This window comes from Numida meleagris, chromosome 6 (genome assembly GCF_002078875.1).
Source record: "Numida meleagris isolate 19003 breed g44 Domestic line chromosome 6, NumMel1.0, whole genome shotgun sequence".
NCBI lineage: Eukaryota > Metazoa > Chordata > Aves > Galliformes > Numididae > Numida > Numida meleagris.
The window spans coordinates 15832022-15850480 of record NC_034414.1 but is presented as its reverse complement, the minus strand read 5'-3'; the positions used below and the strand labels follow the sequence as shown (position 1 = coordinate 15850480).

Sequence of the window (18459 nt, the reverse complement as noted above, 5' to 3'; positions counted from 1 at the left end):
TAGCTGGTCATCCTCCTGGGGAGGGAGATGGCTCAGAACAGGGTCACTCTGCCAGCAGGATTCTGTGCTGCTTTTCTCAGGAAAGGAGCCTGGAGGCAGCCAAGTGCACAACCCAGGAGCTCTGGGCTCCTCAACTCACCCCAACTGACTGCAATTAAGGCAATTCTGCCTTTATTAGGAATAATTGAGCTAATGGCTCTTTCCAGCCTACATCCTTGCTCCTAGATAACCTTATGAGCTGAGTTCTGATCTCCCTTTTGGGATTCACAGGAGGCAAATGTTCACCTCCTGTTTCCTGCAGCTCATTGCTCCCACTCCCTGCCCTGGTGCAAGTGGCAGAGATATCTCTAATTGCTCTTAATGAAACCATTTGGTGGATAAGGGCTATTTGAAGGCCAGAGCAAGCTCTCAGGAGGGTTTGGCATTCTGGGGACCCTTGCTTGAGCTGAGGAGTACGCAGGGTGTGCGTGAAAGAGGAGGAAAGGTTGAAGTGCTTCGAGGACTGTTTGATGGTGACCTATAAGGATGAGTGAAGAGAAATGGGCCACTGCCTGCGCTTAGAGGAGTCAGAGTTGCCTGGGCTTGCTCTGTCTCATCGCACAGCTAGAAAAGAGCAAGCCTCTTTTTTTCAGATGGCATTTGGGCAAAAATATAAATGGGAAAATGGATTTAGAAAGGGTAAGTGGAAAAAGCAAGATGTGTCCATTAATCAGACCCAAATGAATGCATTGTGCACCCCCAGCTCCTCACTGGGCAGTGTGAGAAGCTGAGAAGTCCTTAACTTTAAGCATTGCTCAACAAAACATCAGAGTGTTATCAACGTGATTCTCATCCTAAATCCGAAACATGGTTCATGCCAGCCGCTAGGAAGAAAATTAACCCTGTCCCAGCTGAGACCAGAGTACCTGACTGAGCCTGGGAGCAGCAGGAGAGGCATCGGCCAAAACCACCTTGGAGAGATGACTGAGCTACAGGTGCCTTTAGGCACCCCAGGTACTTTTCTTGCTCTGATGAGAGCTTGTTTTGTTTCTTTTTCTGCTTCTTTCATCTCTAAGGCGTGGATGGCAAAGGGGGTGGCTATGGTGAGGTAACACGGAGGCCTGCTCCCCGTGACCCCTCCTGTCAGGGCTGGGATGTGTTGGGAACCACCTCAAGCAGCAGCTTCACAGCTCCTGTACCCTGGGCTGCAGAGGCCCAAAATGATGGATGGGAGCAAGCAAGCAGAAACAGATGGCGTCCAGGTGGCAGGAGAGCCAGCAGGGCCTGGAGGTGCCCACGGGGCTGGTGGTGCCCATCAGTAGAGCTGGCTGGGGAGCTGGAGACCTTGGGCTCAGCTGCTTCCCAAAGCAGCATTTCATGTTGCCTCCACCTCAACCACTGACATGACTTTAATACAACTTTTTAAAGTATGCATTTGTATCTAGTAAGCCCTTGAGTACAGCACAGTCCCTTTTATATTGAAATTCAGGCTCCTCAATAACATTTTATTATGAGGCTTGCTATTTTTGGAATTGCTGTTACTCTGTTATGAGCAAGGTACCTAACATCCTTCGATATGAAATCATTAAGGGCACAGCAGAGTTCATTACAGGGGCATTTCTCTGGATTAAGAACAAATCAATACCACATACTAATATCACAGCCTGGTACCTGGCTTTGGTTGCAAACAGCACACCCTGAGAGGAAGATGCTCTTCTTTTGGCCTCTTGTGCTCTTCTTCCAATATCTTATTTACTGTTTTCCCCCAGGCTGTTGTGATGGATTTATGAGTAGACAAAATCCAAAGGTTGTTTTTCTTTAAGCTGGCTGAATATTGTAGCTTTTAAAGTAGGGAAGTGAGAAATAACCAGCTTAAGTTTCCAATATCGCCGTACCCTTGCATGCAATATGACTTCCCCTTGGAAGAGAATCTGTAGAAGGAAACGAAGGCCTGCAGCTCTGTCTGGGTGTGCTCAGCTTATTATGGTCAGGGTTTAGAATAAATTTCAGATGTTTCGAGTTGAGAAAACGCTGGGGTGGTGTGCTGGGAGGGAGGATGAGAATTGTTTATAGGAACCTCCAGCAGAAGGAAGAACTCTGCTTGTGAAAATCTGCCTCAGCCAAGGCCTGTATGGAGACGGTTGGAGGCCACAGACTTCCAGGAGGAGGCTCCAGCTCTGCTCGACACCCCAAATTTGTCTCCTGGACCTGGCTGGCCATTGCTCAGCCACTGGGAGCTGTGTCTTGAGATAATTACAGCTGTATTTGAGATGAGAACTTACTCCATGTCACTGCTCCCAGCTCATGCAGCGCACAGCATTTGTTTTGTTCTGTAGCAGTGATGGAAGCTGTTGAGGCCAATGGCATTTGTTTCTCTTTATTTCTTACAGCCAATTATTCATCAGTTGAATTTAATTATTACTTTTTTTTTGCCTTTTTAAAATGCTGTTCAATGGAGGAAAGCGGCCACTTGTCTAGGCTGCATTTAACACTGAGTGGGTCCAAAGCCGGGAGGTCCTTCAAGCCGCTTTTGACAGTGAAATTAACAACAACAAAATCAACCTAGTGAAGTGTGGAGCTGGAGGCCATCTCTGTAATGATCTGAAGCGCTCAACCCCTTAGAAGCTTAATGCGTTCATTTACAAGATCATTCCTGGAAAAAGACCTCGTGGTCAAACTGCTGTTGCTCCTTTAAAAAAGTATAGTTTGTAATTGCTTTGGCTGCACAGCTCATTACTAGGAAAGGCCTACAGCTGAGTGCAGCACTCATCTTCTTCCTTTTGTTTTTAAGTTTTCAGCCCAGGCATTAGGTATTCCATTGCTGTGTATAAGTTTATAAATTCAATTACAGAAACTCCAAACTTCCACTTTCTTTGTTCAGGGGAAGCTTGAGGGCTCTGCTGTATCACAAACCTCAATTGTATCGATAAACAGTTGGGCAGAGCCCTGTTAGATGGTTTGTAGCGGCCGATCAATACTTTCATGTGGTTGACACTGCTCTGATTACCATTCAGCCTGTTTTTCCGTTAACTGGACTTTTTCTCCCTTTGCTCTCCCGGTACTGTCTAGGAAGGAGTGCACCTTCACGCGCAGCACCATAGAGAAGAAGACTTTGCTAAAAAGGACAAAAAGGGGCATGGGGGAGGAAGAACTTGGAGGTAGCTCTGACTAAATAGCTGGAGATAATTGGGCTTTTGGGGTTTAGCTGTGTTCTTGTACTTTCTGAACTGCTGGGGACATTGATGCTGCTGGTCACTGACCTGCTGCACAGTGACTTTCCAGGAGCGATTCCTACACTGGACCCAGCCCACAGACAAGCAGAGCTTTTAAAAAAAAAAAAAAAGATATTACATTAGAATTTAAAGGCAAAACATAATAGGAGTCCTTAAGAGAGAGGCAAGAAGAAGCCAGGCATTGGGTGAGATTAAATTTTTTGCTGCTTATCTCTGCTGGTTTCTGAAGGGCAGAATGGGCATTGTCTCGTAGGCAGGGAAACCAGGGCACATACTGGTGGCAGGCTCGTGTCACAGATGTGTATATTCTTTTTAAGGCCCGTCTCCACTGTAAGGACACGAGCAATGATGTTACACAGGGATGGGCAAAGGGGGTGTGCCTTGCTGGTGTGATGAGCCCAGGAAGACGAGGTGGTGGGATGGGATGTATACAATGCACGTCATGGAGAAAGGATTCCCGTTGTCCCCAGAGAGATGTTGGTAAGGACAGTGACATTTCAGTTAATCTCTGAAGTAATTTGAAGCGTGTAGATACCTCTGTGGTGAACCAAGGGAAGCAGCAGCTTGAGAAAGGTCAGCAGCTCACGGTGGGTGCTGAGTGCAGCTGTACTGCTGCTTGACCTAAGTCCACAAAGGCACCAATTTGTTGCGTTTTTTTAAAGCAGTTCATTGCTAATTAGATGTGCTTTTAAAGGAAGAAGTTCCGATTTCTAGAGTGGGTATTGAGCATTTGTTCTTCCAATCTCTAAGATCAAGCCTGTTGCGGTGGGACATGAGTTAATTCAGAATCATTAGTACCTATGGAAAGTCTTGACCACAGCCCCTGGGGCTTGTTTTGAAGTCTGTTGTTAACTGCTGGTTTCTTACGCTCCCCAAAGTATATGTGCTTTTAGCTTTTTGTCAGCTGTTTCACACCTTTCTTTGATGGCTATTTGTTCAGCTCCTGAAAGAAGAAAATTATGAACCCTTTTTAATAAAACACTTGCCTTGTATTTGGGAGGGATAAATGAAAGACTTTTCTGCACGAATTTTCTAACTTGGCTGTTATGAGACATGATGTTTGAAACAGCCTGTGGAGAGCGGATACATTGGGAAGGAAATTGTGGGGAAACTCGGGGGCTCCGTGTCCTCAGCTACACATGACCTGCAAGCCAAGCCAAGGTGTGGGTCACCAAAACTTGTGATCAACAAAGCCAGAAAGATGTGGACTAGAAATAAGAGTGAGGCTAGAAAACAGCACACTCTGCATGTCTTGGCTCTACATCTCCTATATATTTCTTCAGGAGAGCGTCAGGGAGAAATAAATGAGGGTTTGCTACTCCCATGGAAATATCATGCTGTTTCCCAGCACTAGCCTGAAGCACAACCGATTGCCCTGCAGCTCTCTCCAGGTGGCCAGAGTTGCTGAAGCCAAGGATAACTTGTTAACTTTATTTTTTTTCTGTGGTCTTACGTGCTTGAGGTGCACGAGGCGGCGGTCTGCAGCACAGTCTGGAAGCTCTTTGAGTGTCTAAGTCTTGGGCAGCTCCAACAGCTTTTCTTAGCAGAATATAATAAAACAGATTAACCCTGGACTCTAGGTGGTCTAAGGCACCGCATGCTATCAGGCCATTTGAAGTCCCATTGAAATTAATGAAAAGACTCCCACAGACTTCAGTGGGCAAGACATCAAACCGCGTAGCGCGGCGAAGCCAACGTGCCCCTAGCGCTTGGTTTCCAGATCTCTCCATTGTGCTGTTCCTGTTGAAGAATTAAAAATGCCTTCTCGCTGGCTAGTGAAGCTGAATAAGAACTGGATCTGAAAACAAAACCACTATGTAAACAATGATGCTAACATGTTGAAGTGGAAATCAAAGCTGTGCTCGTCATCTGGGCAGTCAGAGCCAGGTGGGAACAACATTATTTTGGAGATGTCTCATCAGAGCAGTGGCAGAAGTAAGAAAATCTAAAGCTCAAATTCTGCTCAGAGAAGGGGTTGAGTACAAGTGCTAGTTGGTTACTAGGTTCAGTACTGAAGTTAGAAAATACTTAGAATTTGGCTGCTCTTTTGGAGGCAGATAGACTGTAGTTTCCTTCTCCCTTTCCGTGGAGGTTGTTTTTTCTTGTAGAGCTATTTGCAGGAAGAGAGGTAGCTTGTGGTTTAGCTCCTCATAGTTTGTTACCAATAAAATATAGACTTGCAGCTACACGGCAAGTTAGGCATCTCTATGGAAACTTACAGCTTCAGGGTTGTGCATTGACTGTAATGATGATTTTTGGATCTTTTATTTTTATTCACATAGAAGAAGTGTATATGAGAACTCAGGCTCCAGCATCCAGTTCCAGACTGTGTCTGGGGAAAGGATGTGAGAAGGACAAAACCCAGCATGCCTCTCTCAGTATATCACCCTGGGGTGAGGCCCCCACTCTTTTTGAAACAGAAGGCTTGAGACTTGTTGCGGAGTACTGAAGTACTTCCTTCAGATGAACCCAAAACTATGAACAAGTTTTTTTGTAATTATTATTTTTAACTGCCATTTCTAGAAAGGCAAAGCTTTCCAAGCACACAGATAGCATAGTGCTGAGACTCCTTTTTAGACAGACCCAGAGAAAGCCAGGAAGCTTTTTTTTAATCTTGTGTATGCGCATGTGTCTTTTACATTAGCTTTAAAAGTGTCATCGCTGTGAGCATTTTTAATGGCTCTTCTCACAGAGATGTGGCAGGTTAGGAAGCAGATGCAATGTGCTTATGCTTGTTTCTGCAGCTGTTAATAACATGGGAGAAGTGACAGCGAAAAGGGAATTACTTTCCTAGTTACTAAACAGCAAAGGTGAAATCTGAGATTTATAGAAATCCACTAAAAAAATCCGGATTATTATTATTTTTTTTATCAGGATTTAAGTTCTACTTCTGCTCCTGACCATCTCAGTGACAAAACTCCTGAGAAAACCTTTCATACGGATGCGATGAAGCGGTTGCTTAGCCACATTGCGGAAATGGCTCTTTGGCCAGCGCTGCACTTAACAAAAGCCACAAAGCAGGCAGGGTGTTTGCTGCTCGGAGTGATACTACTCCTTGCTGTGGCTTAGTCCTGCTACTCGTTCCCGTTTGCTGCTCCTTGTGTAACAGCTGGTTAGCACAGTGATAGCAGAGTGGGTGTTGTTGGCATCCACAGCACCACGTTCTCTGTCTGAGAAACTGGAATGAGAGCAACCAAGCTGGCTTTTCTTTTCCCTTAGAAACTCTGAATGAAGCCTGCTTTGTTTTTGCAAATTGCTTCTTCATTATAACATTTAAGAGCCACAGATTTTCTTATCAAGTAACTTAACCTTGTGCTGGTTTCTGCTTTGAGAAGAGACCTGTTATTCCGAAGCAGAAAACTAGATTAGAAAATTGCTTTTAGAGCGAGGAACGAAGTATTGTTGGCTCTCTAATCCTGTCCTTTGGCGCTGATGCATGGCTGCTTCAGTTGAAGGCAGCAGCCCGGGCTGCTGCGCTGTCTCAGTACAGCTTGGTGGACAAAAGCAGGTAGGCTGATCCTGGCATTTTGAGCTTTCTGTGAACAAGTCAACACGTATCTCCACGTAACGCTCCACTGTAACGTGGAAAGGTCCTACAGGAGTTCAGCTGGGAAAGGTCATCTTATATTTCACAGTGTCCCTTGTAAAAAACAGCCTGAGAAGTGTTTTTTTTTCTTTTTTGCATTTTGCTAGATAATATGGCAGTCGTGCAGAACCAAAGCTATCCAGAAAACTGAAACAAATAGTAGAACTGCTTAATTCTCTTTGCATTAGGCTAAAGCATGTGGTTTGAGTGTCTTTGCAGAAGAACTGCTGAATGCGAGAAAACTTATCTACTATCTCATTGTAATAAATTGAAAAGTAAGTTCAAGTGTAAAGATTGGTGGGGTAATAGCTATAGCCAGAGGCAAACTGTCCTGTAACTCTGCTTTTTGAGACAATCTGGTTTTAAAGTTTGTGCCTAGAAGCCTGACCCAGCAAGCACACGAATAGTATCACTGGAAAGGCAGGTTGTTACAACCAGCTTCTTTATAGTTCTTAAATTACAGAAAATAATCCATGGACACCTTTTACCCAGCACCTGAACTGTGACTGCTGAGATTTTGCAGGCTGCAAGTTAAAGGATTATCATCTCTTTCAGCCTCTTTTCTACAAGGCTGCATAACTATAATTTGTCCTGCCTTTGCATCCAGGCTAGTATTGCATTTAAACAGAATCCTGAATGTGCACAGGTGTAAAAGTGGCCTCCTGCGTGTGCACACACTACTGGGAATGATGCATTTTCTGGATGTCAGACAATTATGTGAGATGTGGTCCAGCCTTCAGCTGATAGTGCAACAGGAAGGTGAGGGAAAAAAAGCAGGGTCAGTGCCTGTCTTGCAGCAGGTCCCCTCCATGAGCCCTGCATGTACAGCTGACTTCTCAGTTTTGTTCCACCCGGAGAGCACAGGGCTGCCTTAGTTTGGCCAGGCAGTTCCACTCTACATGAACAGTACTACGTGAAGCCAGTGAAATGACTGACAAGTGGGAAGCTTGCGTGCATACCAGCTACAGAGCAGTGCAGGTGTTTGGCAAGACTTTGATCCTGCTCACAGTAACATGCATAAATTCTCACATCAATTGCCTTCAGTGGGAATGCTCAGACACATTGTACCTAAGTGAAGAGCACCGCTCCACCTGATTTACTATTTTCTGTGATAGAACTGTCAGTGTGTTATTAAAAATTGGGGTAGACACTATAGGCTGACTTTAGCTGCAGTGAAAAAATGAGCTCTGCTAGCTCCACAAGCTACCAGGAGTAATGCCTCATTCTTACCAAACAAATCCCCTGGGCTGTTGCTGGAACCCAGAACTTGAGTCTGTTTCCAACCCCCCTTGACTGCCTAGCATCAAACACTGAATTTTTAACTTAATAGTATTTCTAACCTCAAAATGACCAGTGCAAGGAAATGGTGAGATGAAAGCACATGCTTAACTCTATCTAGCAACGACAGGAAGGCTTCCTCTAGTTCAACATTTTATGTAGACAAATGATTATATTTCATAAAACACACATTTATTTTTGCTGGCAGAAGCATCTAAAAGTTCACAAAAAGAAACCAAAAACAACCTCCAAGCACTGAATTAAAAAGAAACATCTCCATTTTTAATCTCTAATTCTTAAGCGGACTCCATCCTTCGTTTGTTTCCTTGAAAGAAGGTAGCGGCTGGGGCAGTAAACTCATTTCTCCAGAGGTGCATAATTCAAAAGCTTCTCAATCAGATCCACATGGGCTAGGAGCATTCTGCGGCAGCAGTATCTCTTCAAACCAAGGGCATCCAGGGCATCTCTATTAATGAATACGAACAACAACATTAGAAAAAAAAAAGAAAAAAGAAATGAGTCAGAACCACTTGTAAGTGTTCCTAAGCAACATGCTGATTACTCGGAGCTTAGTCATAGAGAAAAACTTGTTTGCAGTTTAAACCAAGACATTTAGCATGTGCTGTTAATGTTCTCTTCCATTTACTGCAGTTGGCGAGGTGTTTGCCTGTTCTCTGTCCTGCAGATGCACATGATCTTCTGCTAAAGATGGAATCCCGCTGACAAAACTACCAAACTTTCAGAATTAAGTCTGGAGAATTCCCACAGGGACAGAACCGTAACAGACCAGATCTTAAGCATTTTGTCATCTGAACTAGCCCACTCACAAGGTCACGGGACAGCAGGGTTAAGCGAGATCCAAGTATTCTGGTTTTGGAAACAAATTTCTGGTCTTCACAGATAGAAAGAAACTTGAAACGTGGCACAGTTGTAACCCCAATTACTTAATGACAGTAGATTAGTTTTGCTCCCACGAACACCTCTTACAATACCTTTTTGGAGCAAAGAGCTGATCTGGTTAAAATTCTGAGCTGTCAGGCGGTGTGAGTGTAGTAAGAGGAACGCATTCGGAAACATAAAAGTCACTTCCCCTGCTCTTAAAATCCTGGACAGCCCTCAATGACCTGAGCTGGCTAAGACACCTGCTAGCTGCATGGCAGAAGTTAGCCCAAAGGCACGCGGCAGTCTCTTGACACAAGGAATAAGGAGTAGCGGCTCTAAGCATTTTTATCTACGCTATTCCTAGCATCTGAAGACATCATCATAGCACAGCTTTTCTGTATGACTGAGGATGATATTTGATTAGTTTACAAGATAAATTTATGATCTAAGCCCCACTAAAAGGGATATATGGAGATATAGAAAGAAACCAAAATAACTCAAAATGCAAAGTACCCCTTATGGATGCTAATTCTGAGGAAGGATGAATCCTTTACAGTTCCCATATAAAAGAGCATTCAGCTGTAAAACTTGTTCCCCACAAATAAGGATGTGCAAACTGCATGAGAACTTTGTGTTCTACAGTCTTTCCATGTGGTTCCCTCTGAGTGGCTGCTCAAGTTTCTTTTGGTTGGGTACAAATCCCTTTATGAGTCATCTTAACCTAAGTCACTCTAGGAGTCTTCTATGGACACCACTATCAGACCTTTTACAGATGAGCATCCAGCCTCTTCAGCACCGATCTATTAACCACAAAGCCAGTCTGACACTCCTCCAGAATTTAACATTCAGGAAATGTGACTCAGCTGGGATCTTTAGATGTATATAATGTACTGCAACAATCCAGCATTAGATTGAAACAAGATTTCCAGAAACCTGTAATCCTCCTGTACAAAGAAGCTGGTAGACGCTTTCAATTAGCCTTTGTACATATCAGCAGTCTTTGCACGGGCTTAAATTGCAGAACTTTCCATTTTTGGGCTACCGCTTGGGAAGGTTATTTAACAGAAGTGTCTGAACAATATCATTTTGAAAAGGAATGTTTATAAATAGTATCACATGACATTTACACATTCCAAAGCACTCGAGAACAAAACTATCTGATGTCTGTTGATAGGTAAATTTGAAGAGCTAACCTCATTTGAAAGTTCAGAATTTTCCAGGTACCAGAGATACAGAACACTAACATTAACAAAAGCTTTGCAACTCATACTATAAATTTCAGCTAAAACAGTATTAGCACTTCTGTTGTTTTTCCCTTCTTCTCTGGCTTCCAAGAACTGGGAAAATGAGTGGTTTTAAGGAACAAACCAATAATAAAAAAAAAAGATGTATTTTTTTTTAACTGCGGACTGATTAGACAAGTTTATTTCTTCCACTTTGTCCGTTTATTTCTTAAGGCACCGTTAACAGTGTCTTTAACTCTGCACTGTCACAATTTAACAGTTCTGTGGGGGGGATGGTTTTAAGCTCGAGGAGGGAAGGTTTAGGTTGGATGTCGGGGGGAAGTTCTTATAGAGGGAATGATGAGGTGCTGGCACAGGCTGCCCAGAGAGGCTGTGGATGCCCAGTCCCTGGAGGTGTTGAAGGCCAGACTGGATGGGGCCCTGGGCAGCCTGCTCTCGTATTAGATGTGGAGGTTGGAGGTCCTGCCTGTGGCAGGGGGCTTGGAACCCATGATCCTTGGGGTCCGTTCCAGCGCCAGCCATTCTATGAAAGGCTGGCATCACCCACGCTACACCCAGAAAGGTTCACCGGGGAAATGAGCGTTCAGTTCTGCTGCCACGTGTAACCCCCGCTCAGACTGTTAGGCCCAGCCCGTCTCTGTAGTTTTTAGCCCTTCGCAGCGCTGCGGCCCTGCACTGACACACGGGAACGGCACGGTCTCATCTCAAGTGGAAGAAGGCGCAGAAACAATACCCACCCTTCCGTGTATTCTGCCTGCAGAAGGCCGAGATAAGCTTCCCACTTGTTTCCAACGATCTTGCCGCACGTGAAGCACCTGACCGGGATGATCATCGTCGCGAGGCAGCTGCAACGTGTGAAAACACACCGAGTTACAGCGGGTCACGCTCCCTGCCGCACCCGCGCCGCCGCTCGTTCCCGCAGCTCGGCGCGGTGAGCCCTACCAGCCGGCTCCTCCGCGGCACCGCCCGGTCGCTCCCACTGCGGCGGGACGGAGGGGAGGCGGGCGGCGCGCGCCGGGCACACTCCTCGCGGCGGTTGGGGAGAAGCGCTCGCGCCCCCCCCGCGTTCCCGCGCCGGGCGGCGGATGGTAGCGGCCTCCCTACGGCGCCCCGCGCGGCTCAAGAGTGTGCGCGAGCGGGGCGGGCTCGTGTTCGCGTTTCGCGTGCGCGGCGCGTGGCGGCGGCTGGGGCCGGCGGAGCGCAGAGCGGCGGCACCGGCAGCGCTGGCGGGGCGGGCTGAGGCGAGGAGGCGTCGTGCCCTTCCCTTCCTTCCTTCCTTCCTTCCGCGCACTCACTTGTTGCTCCGCAGCCGGACTTCTGGCAGCGGCGACGGCGCTTCTCCTCGCGTCCTGCCCGAGGTACCGGAGCTGCGCGGGGTGGAAGCGCAACTGGTGGCCGCAGCCCGGCGCCGGCCAGCCGGGGACGGCGGCGCTGCGGGTCGGGACGAGACGGGGCGGCCCGCCCGCTCCTCTCCTTTCCCAGAGCGAGCAGCGGTGCGCGGGGCAGTAGCGCGAGGCGCGGTCCGTGTCGCGGCTGTGGCGTGGCGGCGCCGCTCTGGGGCGGTTTGCTCCCTTTCTGCGCTCCCCTCGGGCGGGGAAAGGCGCCGGGCAAGAGCGGCGGTTCCTGAGCCGCTGTCGGTCCCGATCCGCGCGGCGTTCTCCGCTCCTCCGGAGGAAGCCCGGCTGCGGAGCGCCGCTGGGGTTAGCGGTGCTGTGGCGGCGGCAGGTTTGTCGGGAGTTACGGAACTCTGGGCTCTGGCGGTGGGGGGATGCTCGGCGCTGCCCCGTTCAGCGTCCCTCGGTCCCGCCGCGAGCTGGGCGCAGCTCGCGCTACCAGCAAGCGGTGCCGCGGGAGCGCACGCCGTCCTTGAGGCGCTCTCCCGCTCGGGGCGCGGTGCAACCCGCGGGGCCGGAGCCTTTCCTCGCTCCCCGAGGGGTGTGCGGGGGGCCCTGACCCGGCGAGCGGCTTTGCTGGCAGCCCGCGGCCGGGGAAGTTGGGCAGCGGCGGGTGATGCGTCTTGGAACTGCGTGCGTTCCTCTCTCTCATCGAAGCGTTCCGCGTGCCGAGCAAAGGGGAGCGCGCTGCGATGCTCGCTAACTTCAGGGAGGCACGCTGCTGTTCTGCAGAGCCTGGGGTGAAGCGTCACCCCGAGCGCCGTCAGTCCTTATCGCCCTCTGGTCGCGGCGTTAGCGCTGTGCTAATTGTCCTTGGGCAGAGCCGAAATTCACCCGAAGTGCTGTTATTTTCCTGCTGGAGCATCTGCGAGTTGATACGGCGTGCGGCACAGAGCCATTACTGTCAGGCATATAAATTATGGTGTCTTAATGCACAGCTTATGTTAATACTCCTTTCGTGCCTATTTTTTGAACCGCTGGATTACTGACCCTCTGCGCAGACCTAACTTGAACTGTGAAAGAGCAAATAGTTTCGTTTTAACAAGGCTTTGAGATGGCTTGAAGGCGGTTTTACAGTTCTGTTTGCTAATGAAAAGACAGTAATTTTTGCAGCCCCAGGGGCAATTATACTCAGTTGTGCACAGAGCAAAATGACTTGGCGTGGAGGGTGGAGAAACCTCCTGCAGATTGTTATCATTATTGTTTTAGGCCAGTGGGAGCCAAACTGTCTTTTCTTTTCCTCCTTTGAGTTCTTTTTTTTTTTTTTTTTTTTTTTTTAATTTTGGAAGTCGAGAATTTGGAGACTGTGCTTTGATGCATTTTCAGCACCAGGGCTCCAAAGCAATTTTCTCGTCGAACTGTGCCGTGAAAGGCATTTGTATTTGGAGACAGAGATTTGCTGATGGGAGAGAGAAAGAGGGGTTATCATCGGCGCTTTGTGGCAGAGCCACATCGTAGATGCAGGCTGCATCCTTACAGCTGCCTTGAGGAAGTGCGCTTGTTTAGTTCTTAAAAACGAAAGTGAATTTTAACTTTCCCACCTAGTCCTCAGATAACAGTTTTGCATCTCTTCTGAAGGAAACTTTATTCTGCTGTTTTCACAGTGTTTGAATTTGCCTTTTCTGGACAACCTGCTTTGACTGGCAATGGTCTTAATTATCTAATAGCTCTTTTATGGCTGCAGTTTCTTTGATCATGGAAAATGTAAGATTTTTGATCTGTGACCTGGAGAGATTGCTACATGCCGAGAACATTCTCTGCTCGACTTCATGTATACTCTGCTTAACCTGACCACTTGCCAAACCACACAAGTCTGTTGGGGGCAGGGGAGATGTGTGCACGTGACTGCTAATACTCCCAGTCAGTGTTTTACGGGCTGTAGCTCGCCCTGGTTAGGGTGCCTGTTTCTGCCACTTGGTCAGGAGTGAGCTCCAGTTTGTGGCACGTTACCTTCTAACTCCTTTGGGTTAGAAGGGGGAGCTGGGTACTGCTGACAGCTGTTGCAATTTGGTACTTAGTCGAGTAAAGACTCCAGGCATCCTTCTGAAGGGGGATGCAAAGTGGAAGACTTTGCAGGCTTAGGTCTCCTTAGGCATCCTTCTGAAGAAGGAAAGGGATTGCAGCAGTTGGTGCTGCTGGTAGTCCTGCACCAGTCTCTCTTACGGTGTTTGTAAGTTCTTATTCCACTTTTGATCTCCTTCTGCTTGGGGCAAGCAGCAGTCCTCAAAGCTCTGATTGTTTGGGTTTTTGGTAGTCAGGGAGCCGGTAAGGGTGCTCGTCAACTATGAGCAGAAGAGGCTTGCCTAAGACTGATTGAGTTGGAAGAGCTGGAGAACTGTAGGCTGGTTTTCTGATGTGCTTCTGGAACAGCTTCTGCCACGTGATGCTTTGTTGTGGGGCGCTGCAAATATATCCCGCTTCTTAGTTAATGCAGTACAGACCTTCTTCCTGTGCTGTGAAAAACTTGGGAAGCCACTAGTATTCAGTCCTACCATCGCTGGTGGGTTGAGGCCCAATATTAGCTTTTTTGTTTGTTTGTTTCGTGAACTTAAAGCTGTAAAATGCATCTGGGCACAATTGTTCTGCAGCATTCCTAGCAATGAGTACTGAAACTCGAGGCTTGTGACTAAGGAGTATATCCTTCTTTCTTTTCTCCCATCTGCAAAATGTAAGAGGAAAATATTACGGCTTGTTTAAAAAAAGCAAACAAAAAAGAAGTTGCCATCGAAACAGCGAAGTGCCCTGAGTGACTGAACTAACCTTAAAATACTTCTATGGTTTGAGTGGCCGTATGACTTCCTGCTGCTCATGCTGGCAGACTGTGTCTTTTCTGACGTTGTCACCATGGTTGGGGCTGTAGGCGGAAGTTGTGGGATCTCTGCATTTGTATTGATATCGTGAGAAACCGTTGGCTTGTAGCTGAGGTTGTTGTTGTTGTTGTGTTTCACGGGTTGCTTTTGGTCAGGTTTGGGTGCGCATTCTCTCTGGGCTGGAGCCTCCACTGCTTTTCACCTGTGATTGTTCGCGTTCTTTTGACTTTGCTCTGTTCTGCATGCACATAGATGGTCCCCAGAACTGAAGCCTTGAGTCTTTGAATGTCTGATTTGTCAGTTGCAGTTGTGTTCAAGGACAATGAATTGCTTAAATTGTAGACGTTTTAGAAGAAGTTTTCAATGACAGTGGTTTTTATACCGTTGGCTTGCAACTTTGTGGAGATCTGTGGCTAATATTGGCTTTGTTGGAGTTAAAAGCTGTGTTTCCTGTCTCTTCCTGAAGTCATTTAGAGAAAGAATGTTAAGTTTTCCCTCCATCTCTGTCTAGCACCAGAATTGCGTGTGTGACTGCAGAAGTTGTTGGTATGACATTCAGTGTTGCGTGGCTTAGATCTCGATGAGCTAAAGAGGAAGAACCTGCCTGAATGTTGAAATGAATGATGAAGTCAGACGTTCTTTAGTCAGGAGCTGAAATGTGACATGGAAAACTTAACAGTGGAGAGCCAAAGGGAGAGGGAATATTTAAAAGGCAAGATGAAACTTGGCTTAGCTGGTGTTTTCTCAAGCATGTTCTCCACTTCAAATCCATCAAACCCAGATTTATGGTTGAGCTTTCTCTAGTCCTGGTTAAGTACCTGGAATTGTCATTCATCCTGTTCCGCAAAGAAAAGTGGCTCCCTCTGGAGTTAGCTACTGTGACTTTGAAAGGACTTCCCTTCTTTCCTGCCAAAGCTTCCAGCTCCAAGGAGCACGGACAAATCAAGACTCCAGCTTAGTTTTTCCTCCGGATTTTGGAGTGGGCGGCCCTGTCCCACTGTGTCCTTTGTCCTTCTTCCTCTGCCTTGATTGGATTTAGCTTTGTGTGTGGCGCTGGGGCTGCAGAGGGAGCCAAGCAGGAGAAGCAGGGCTGATGGATGGAGAAAAGGCTCGTGGGCTCTGTAGAGCTTTGCGTTGTTTAGCTGCCCCGTATGGTGTTTAAAAGCCGCTCATGCCCCTGGATTTACTGAAACAAATACAGAAGCTGCTAAGCAAGTGGGAATGAAGAGAAACATCTCTAAGCTGGGGAAGTGACTTCAGCTTCACAGTAATACCAGACAAGCCTGATGCTGCTGATTTCATTAAAAGCAACATTCGGGGACTCAAAGAACGGTTTAATACTTACTATATATATATTTTTAAACATACTGACCTTATCTGGTAAGCCTGTAATATTTGTTGCAATGAAGAGCAGCTGGTGCATAAATACATATATAATATCAGTTGCCAACTCGGAAAGCTGTGCTGAGACCGTGACTTGCTTGAAGTGGGGTTGCTATTAAAAGGCAGGTGGCAGGATGTTTATTTTACACCTTGTTAATTGCCTGTTTTTCCTGCTGTAATTGGCTTCCTAATGGGGGCAGAATGTGCTTGCTTTTGCGCACAAAGCTTCATTAGTGACAACCGATGGAAAGGATTTGGAAGGTGGGATTTGTATGAAACATATATATTGGATAACAGATGTCTCTGCTAAATAAAGTGTATGAGGAAGTCCCACAGATGCATCCAAAAATGCAAATGCTTTTCCATAAACGATTTAAGGTGTCCTTGTGTTAGATGTGAAGCTCGCTGCCTTACTTGAGAAGGGGGCGGAGACTTTCGCTTGTTAGTTTTGTAGGACAGAGATTGTTCTGCTTCACTGGGCAGGAGTTAGGATGCTGGGACGGTGCCTCGTGCCCGGGACTCTGACAGCATGTGTGGATATTTGTGAAGGTCTCTGTAGCGATCTTTGTGGCTCCTGCTACCAAAATGGGAAGACGTGGTGAGCAGTGGTGGTGCTTAGTGGTTTCCTGAGATTTCCGGAGCCTCCTTTTCTGCTTGTATGTGTTAGTGCTATATCAGGTGTGTTCTTGTTTGCGCTTGGACCTTGAAGGCAGTGAATGGAGGTGCGTGGCCAGAGCATGTGCATTTCCAGAGTAATCCTGCTTGTGTCTCAAACTGAGAGCTGAGGTGTTCTGGCTGAGGATGAGAGCTCTGCAAAGATGGTTCCTCTTTTAATGAGAACTACAAACAAAACTGGTTTGGGGTGGTTTTATCTGTCACGTTTGTTCGCAGCGAGGTCACATCATGGCAAAAGTGTAGTGCTTGCCGATCTCGGATTTATATATTTTATAAGAAAATGCCTTTATTTCATGAATATATCACAGCCTAATTGACTGCATCATGTTGTGGAGAGGTAATATCCCCAGGCAGCATTTTAATCAGAAAGATCACAGGAGCTGCCCATCAGCTCTGCTCTTCCGTGCAAGTGTCCTCAGATGACAAAATAATCCCCTTTCTTGGGATAATATTTTTCATTTCTGCAGAATCTTTTCTTCCAGAGTAGAGGGTGGACTGTGAAGTTGATGTGAGGCCAGAGCATGTCAAGTATTAAAGGTTGAAGGAAGAAGCTCTGCGGTATTGTTCTCGCATGGTGAAAGCAATAACAATTCCTGATGAACTCATGGGCACCCTTTTCTTCGATGTACTTCCTTCCAGTCTTCAGCTGGGGTGTTTCTTCTCCGGGTGTCTAAGCAGGTTCTCTCCAATCAACAACTTATTTAAAGATACTGCAGCAAACCAGTCCTCTTTTAGTAGGTTGCCCTGGCGTCGATGACTCCCTGAACTCTAATTGAAAGGAATGGGGAGGTTTCTAACTCATTTTTGAGGTCTCATCACTGAGGCTCTTGTAAGCGATGATGGCTGTCTTGGAGCAAAGGATAGAAGAGCAGGTTCTGCTGAGGGTGGTCTTTTGGGTATGCTTACGTTACTATATAAACATCTTGCTTGGGTTGTTCCCTCCATTGGTCTTCAGGCCAGTCTCTTTTCTTGCAAGCATTGGTGGGAATAAATGATGGTCATGAGTCAGAGCAAAGATCCATCTTTCCAAATACCTTGTCTTGCTGTGTTACTGCTACACTTACTGCTACACTCTTGCCTTGAGCTTGTGTTTTATGTTTTGTGAAAGTTTGTAAATGTAGTCTTGTTTCAGAACCGTCTGGGTGTGGAAGGCAATGCGGTTCTTCTCACTAAAGCCACCAAGCTGAGGCTCAGCAGGTCAGGCTGCTGTGGCTGGGTTCAAGCGCTATGTGCAAGCTGGGTGCCCTGCAGCAGCTCTGAAGCTGCCTCTACTATGAACTGCATTATGGTGAAAGATAACCATCTGTGAAAGCTCCTGTTGGCAGAGCCCAAGACCTTCCAGTGTGCAGGGCTTCCAGGATGGGCGTGGGGAGGATGGTGGGGTCAGTGCAGAGAACACAGAGTTAGCGCTCAGGTGAGTGGGCTGCTGTGCACCTATCAATGCGCTATCCGCAGGGAACGTTCTGTTGCTTTGTTTATTGAACTACTGTTTTTAAAATTAAAAACAGCCAACTGTTTCATAAAATATTAAAAAGCGGTGCTTTCGTCTCTCTCATCAGATTAACTGTGTCAGTTTGTGTGTCCTCAGGGTGATGAAGCTGATCAGATTGGTGATTCTCGCAACTTAAGGATGCGTTAAAGTGACATGCTTCATCTCACAAGGGATACTGAAGCTATCACGCTGCAGAACTGGTAACCGTGGGGGTCCTGCACTTTAACTGCGGATTCTCAAATGAAATTTTGCAGAAGCAATACAGTTTGCTGTTTGTATGAGTGAATTTCTTTTTGTTAGGGTAATATTTTTTTTTCGCGAGACATGTTAAGGTAATGTGGTGGTAGATGCATACACTGTGACTGCACTGCAGGAAGGAAAGAAATTACTGCGTATTCTATATGAAAGGCCAAGGACTGTTATGTTCTACTTGGTAAAGGGGAAAAAGCCTTTACATTGCTGTAAAATTCTTTATGAATATAGATTTTGAAACTGTTTTGCTT

General features: G+C 46.6%; 2 protein-coding genes across 16 annotated transcripts in view; one reads left to right on the top strand and one right to left on the bottom strand.

The window, feature by feature from the left end:
- Window positions 8247-11626, bottom strand: POLR2L (RNA polymerase II subunit L). 2 transcript variants are annotated; one of them, XM_021402778.1, is made up of 3 exons: window positions 11498-11626; window positions 10940-11047; window positions 8247-8542 (listed from the first exon to the last, which is right to left on the bottom strand). In XM_021402778.1, exons 2-3 carry the CDS (start codon window positions 11032-11034, stop codon window positions 8434-8436), a joined length of 204 nt encoding a protein of 67 aa, XP_021258453.1. In that variant the 5' UTR covers window positions 11035-11047; window positions 11498-11626; the 3' UTR covers window positions 8247-8433. The 2 variants fall into 2 exon arrangements, with proteins under 2 accessions (XP_021258453.1, XP_021258454.1); XM_021402779.1 differs by lacking the exon at window positions 11498-11626 and adding an exon at window positions 11145-11275.
- TSPAN4 (tetraspanin 4) overlaps window positions 11407-18459 on the top strand; it is a 406942-nt gene continuing 399889 nt past the window's right edge. For 11 of the 14 annotated variants that reach the window (XM_021402766.1, XM_021402776.1, XM_021402775.1 and 8 more), the window contains exon 1: window positions 11407-11560. The gene's annotated coding sequence lies outside the window, so the exon portion shown is untranslated. Of the gene's footprint in view, window positions 11561-11778; window positions 11928-18459 lie in introns of those variants that run through there. The other 3 variants (XM_021402772.1, XM_021402774.1, XM_021402765.1) reach the window with 1 other exon arrangement.

What these genes read in the sequence shown, in the direction of transcription:
- POLR2L (XM_021402778.1), bottom strand. Translation starts at nt 11,034, where the DNA reads ATGATCATCCCGGTCAGGTGCTTCACGTGCGGCAAGATCGTTGGAAAC. An exon ending in CAGGCAGAATACACGGAAGG is followed by an intron (nt 8,543 to 10,939) that starts GTGGGTATTGTT and finishes ATTCATTAATAG; the next exon opens with AGATGCCCTGGATGCCCTTG.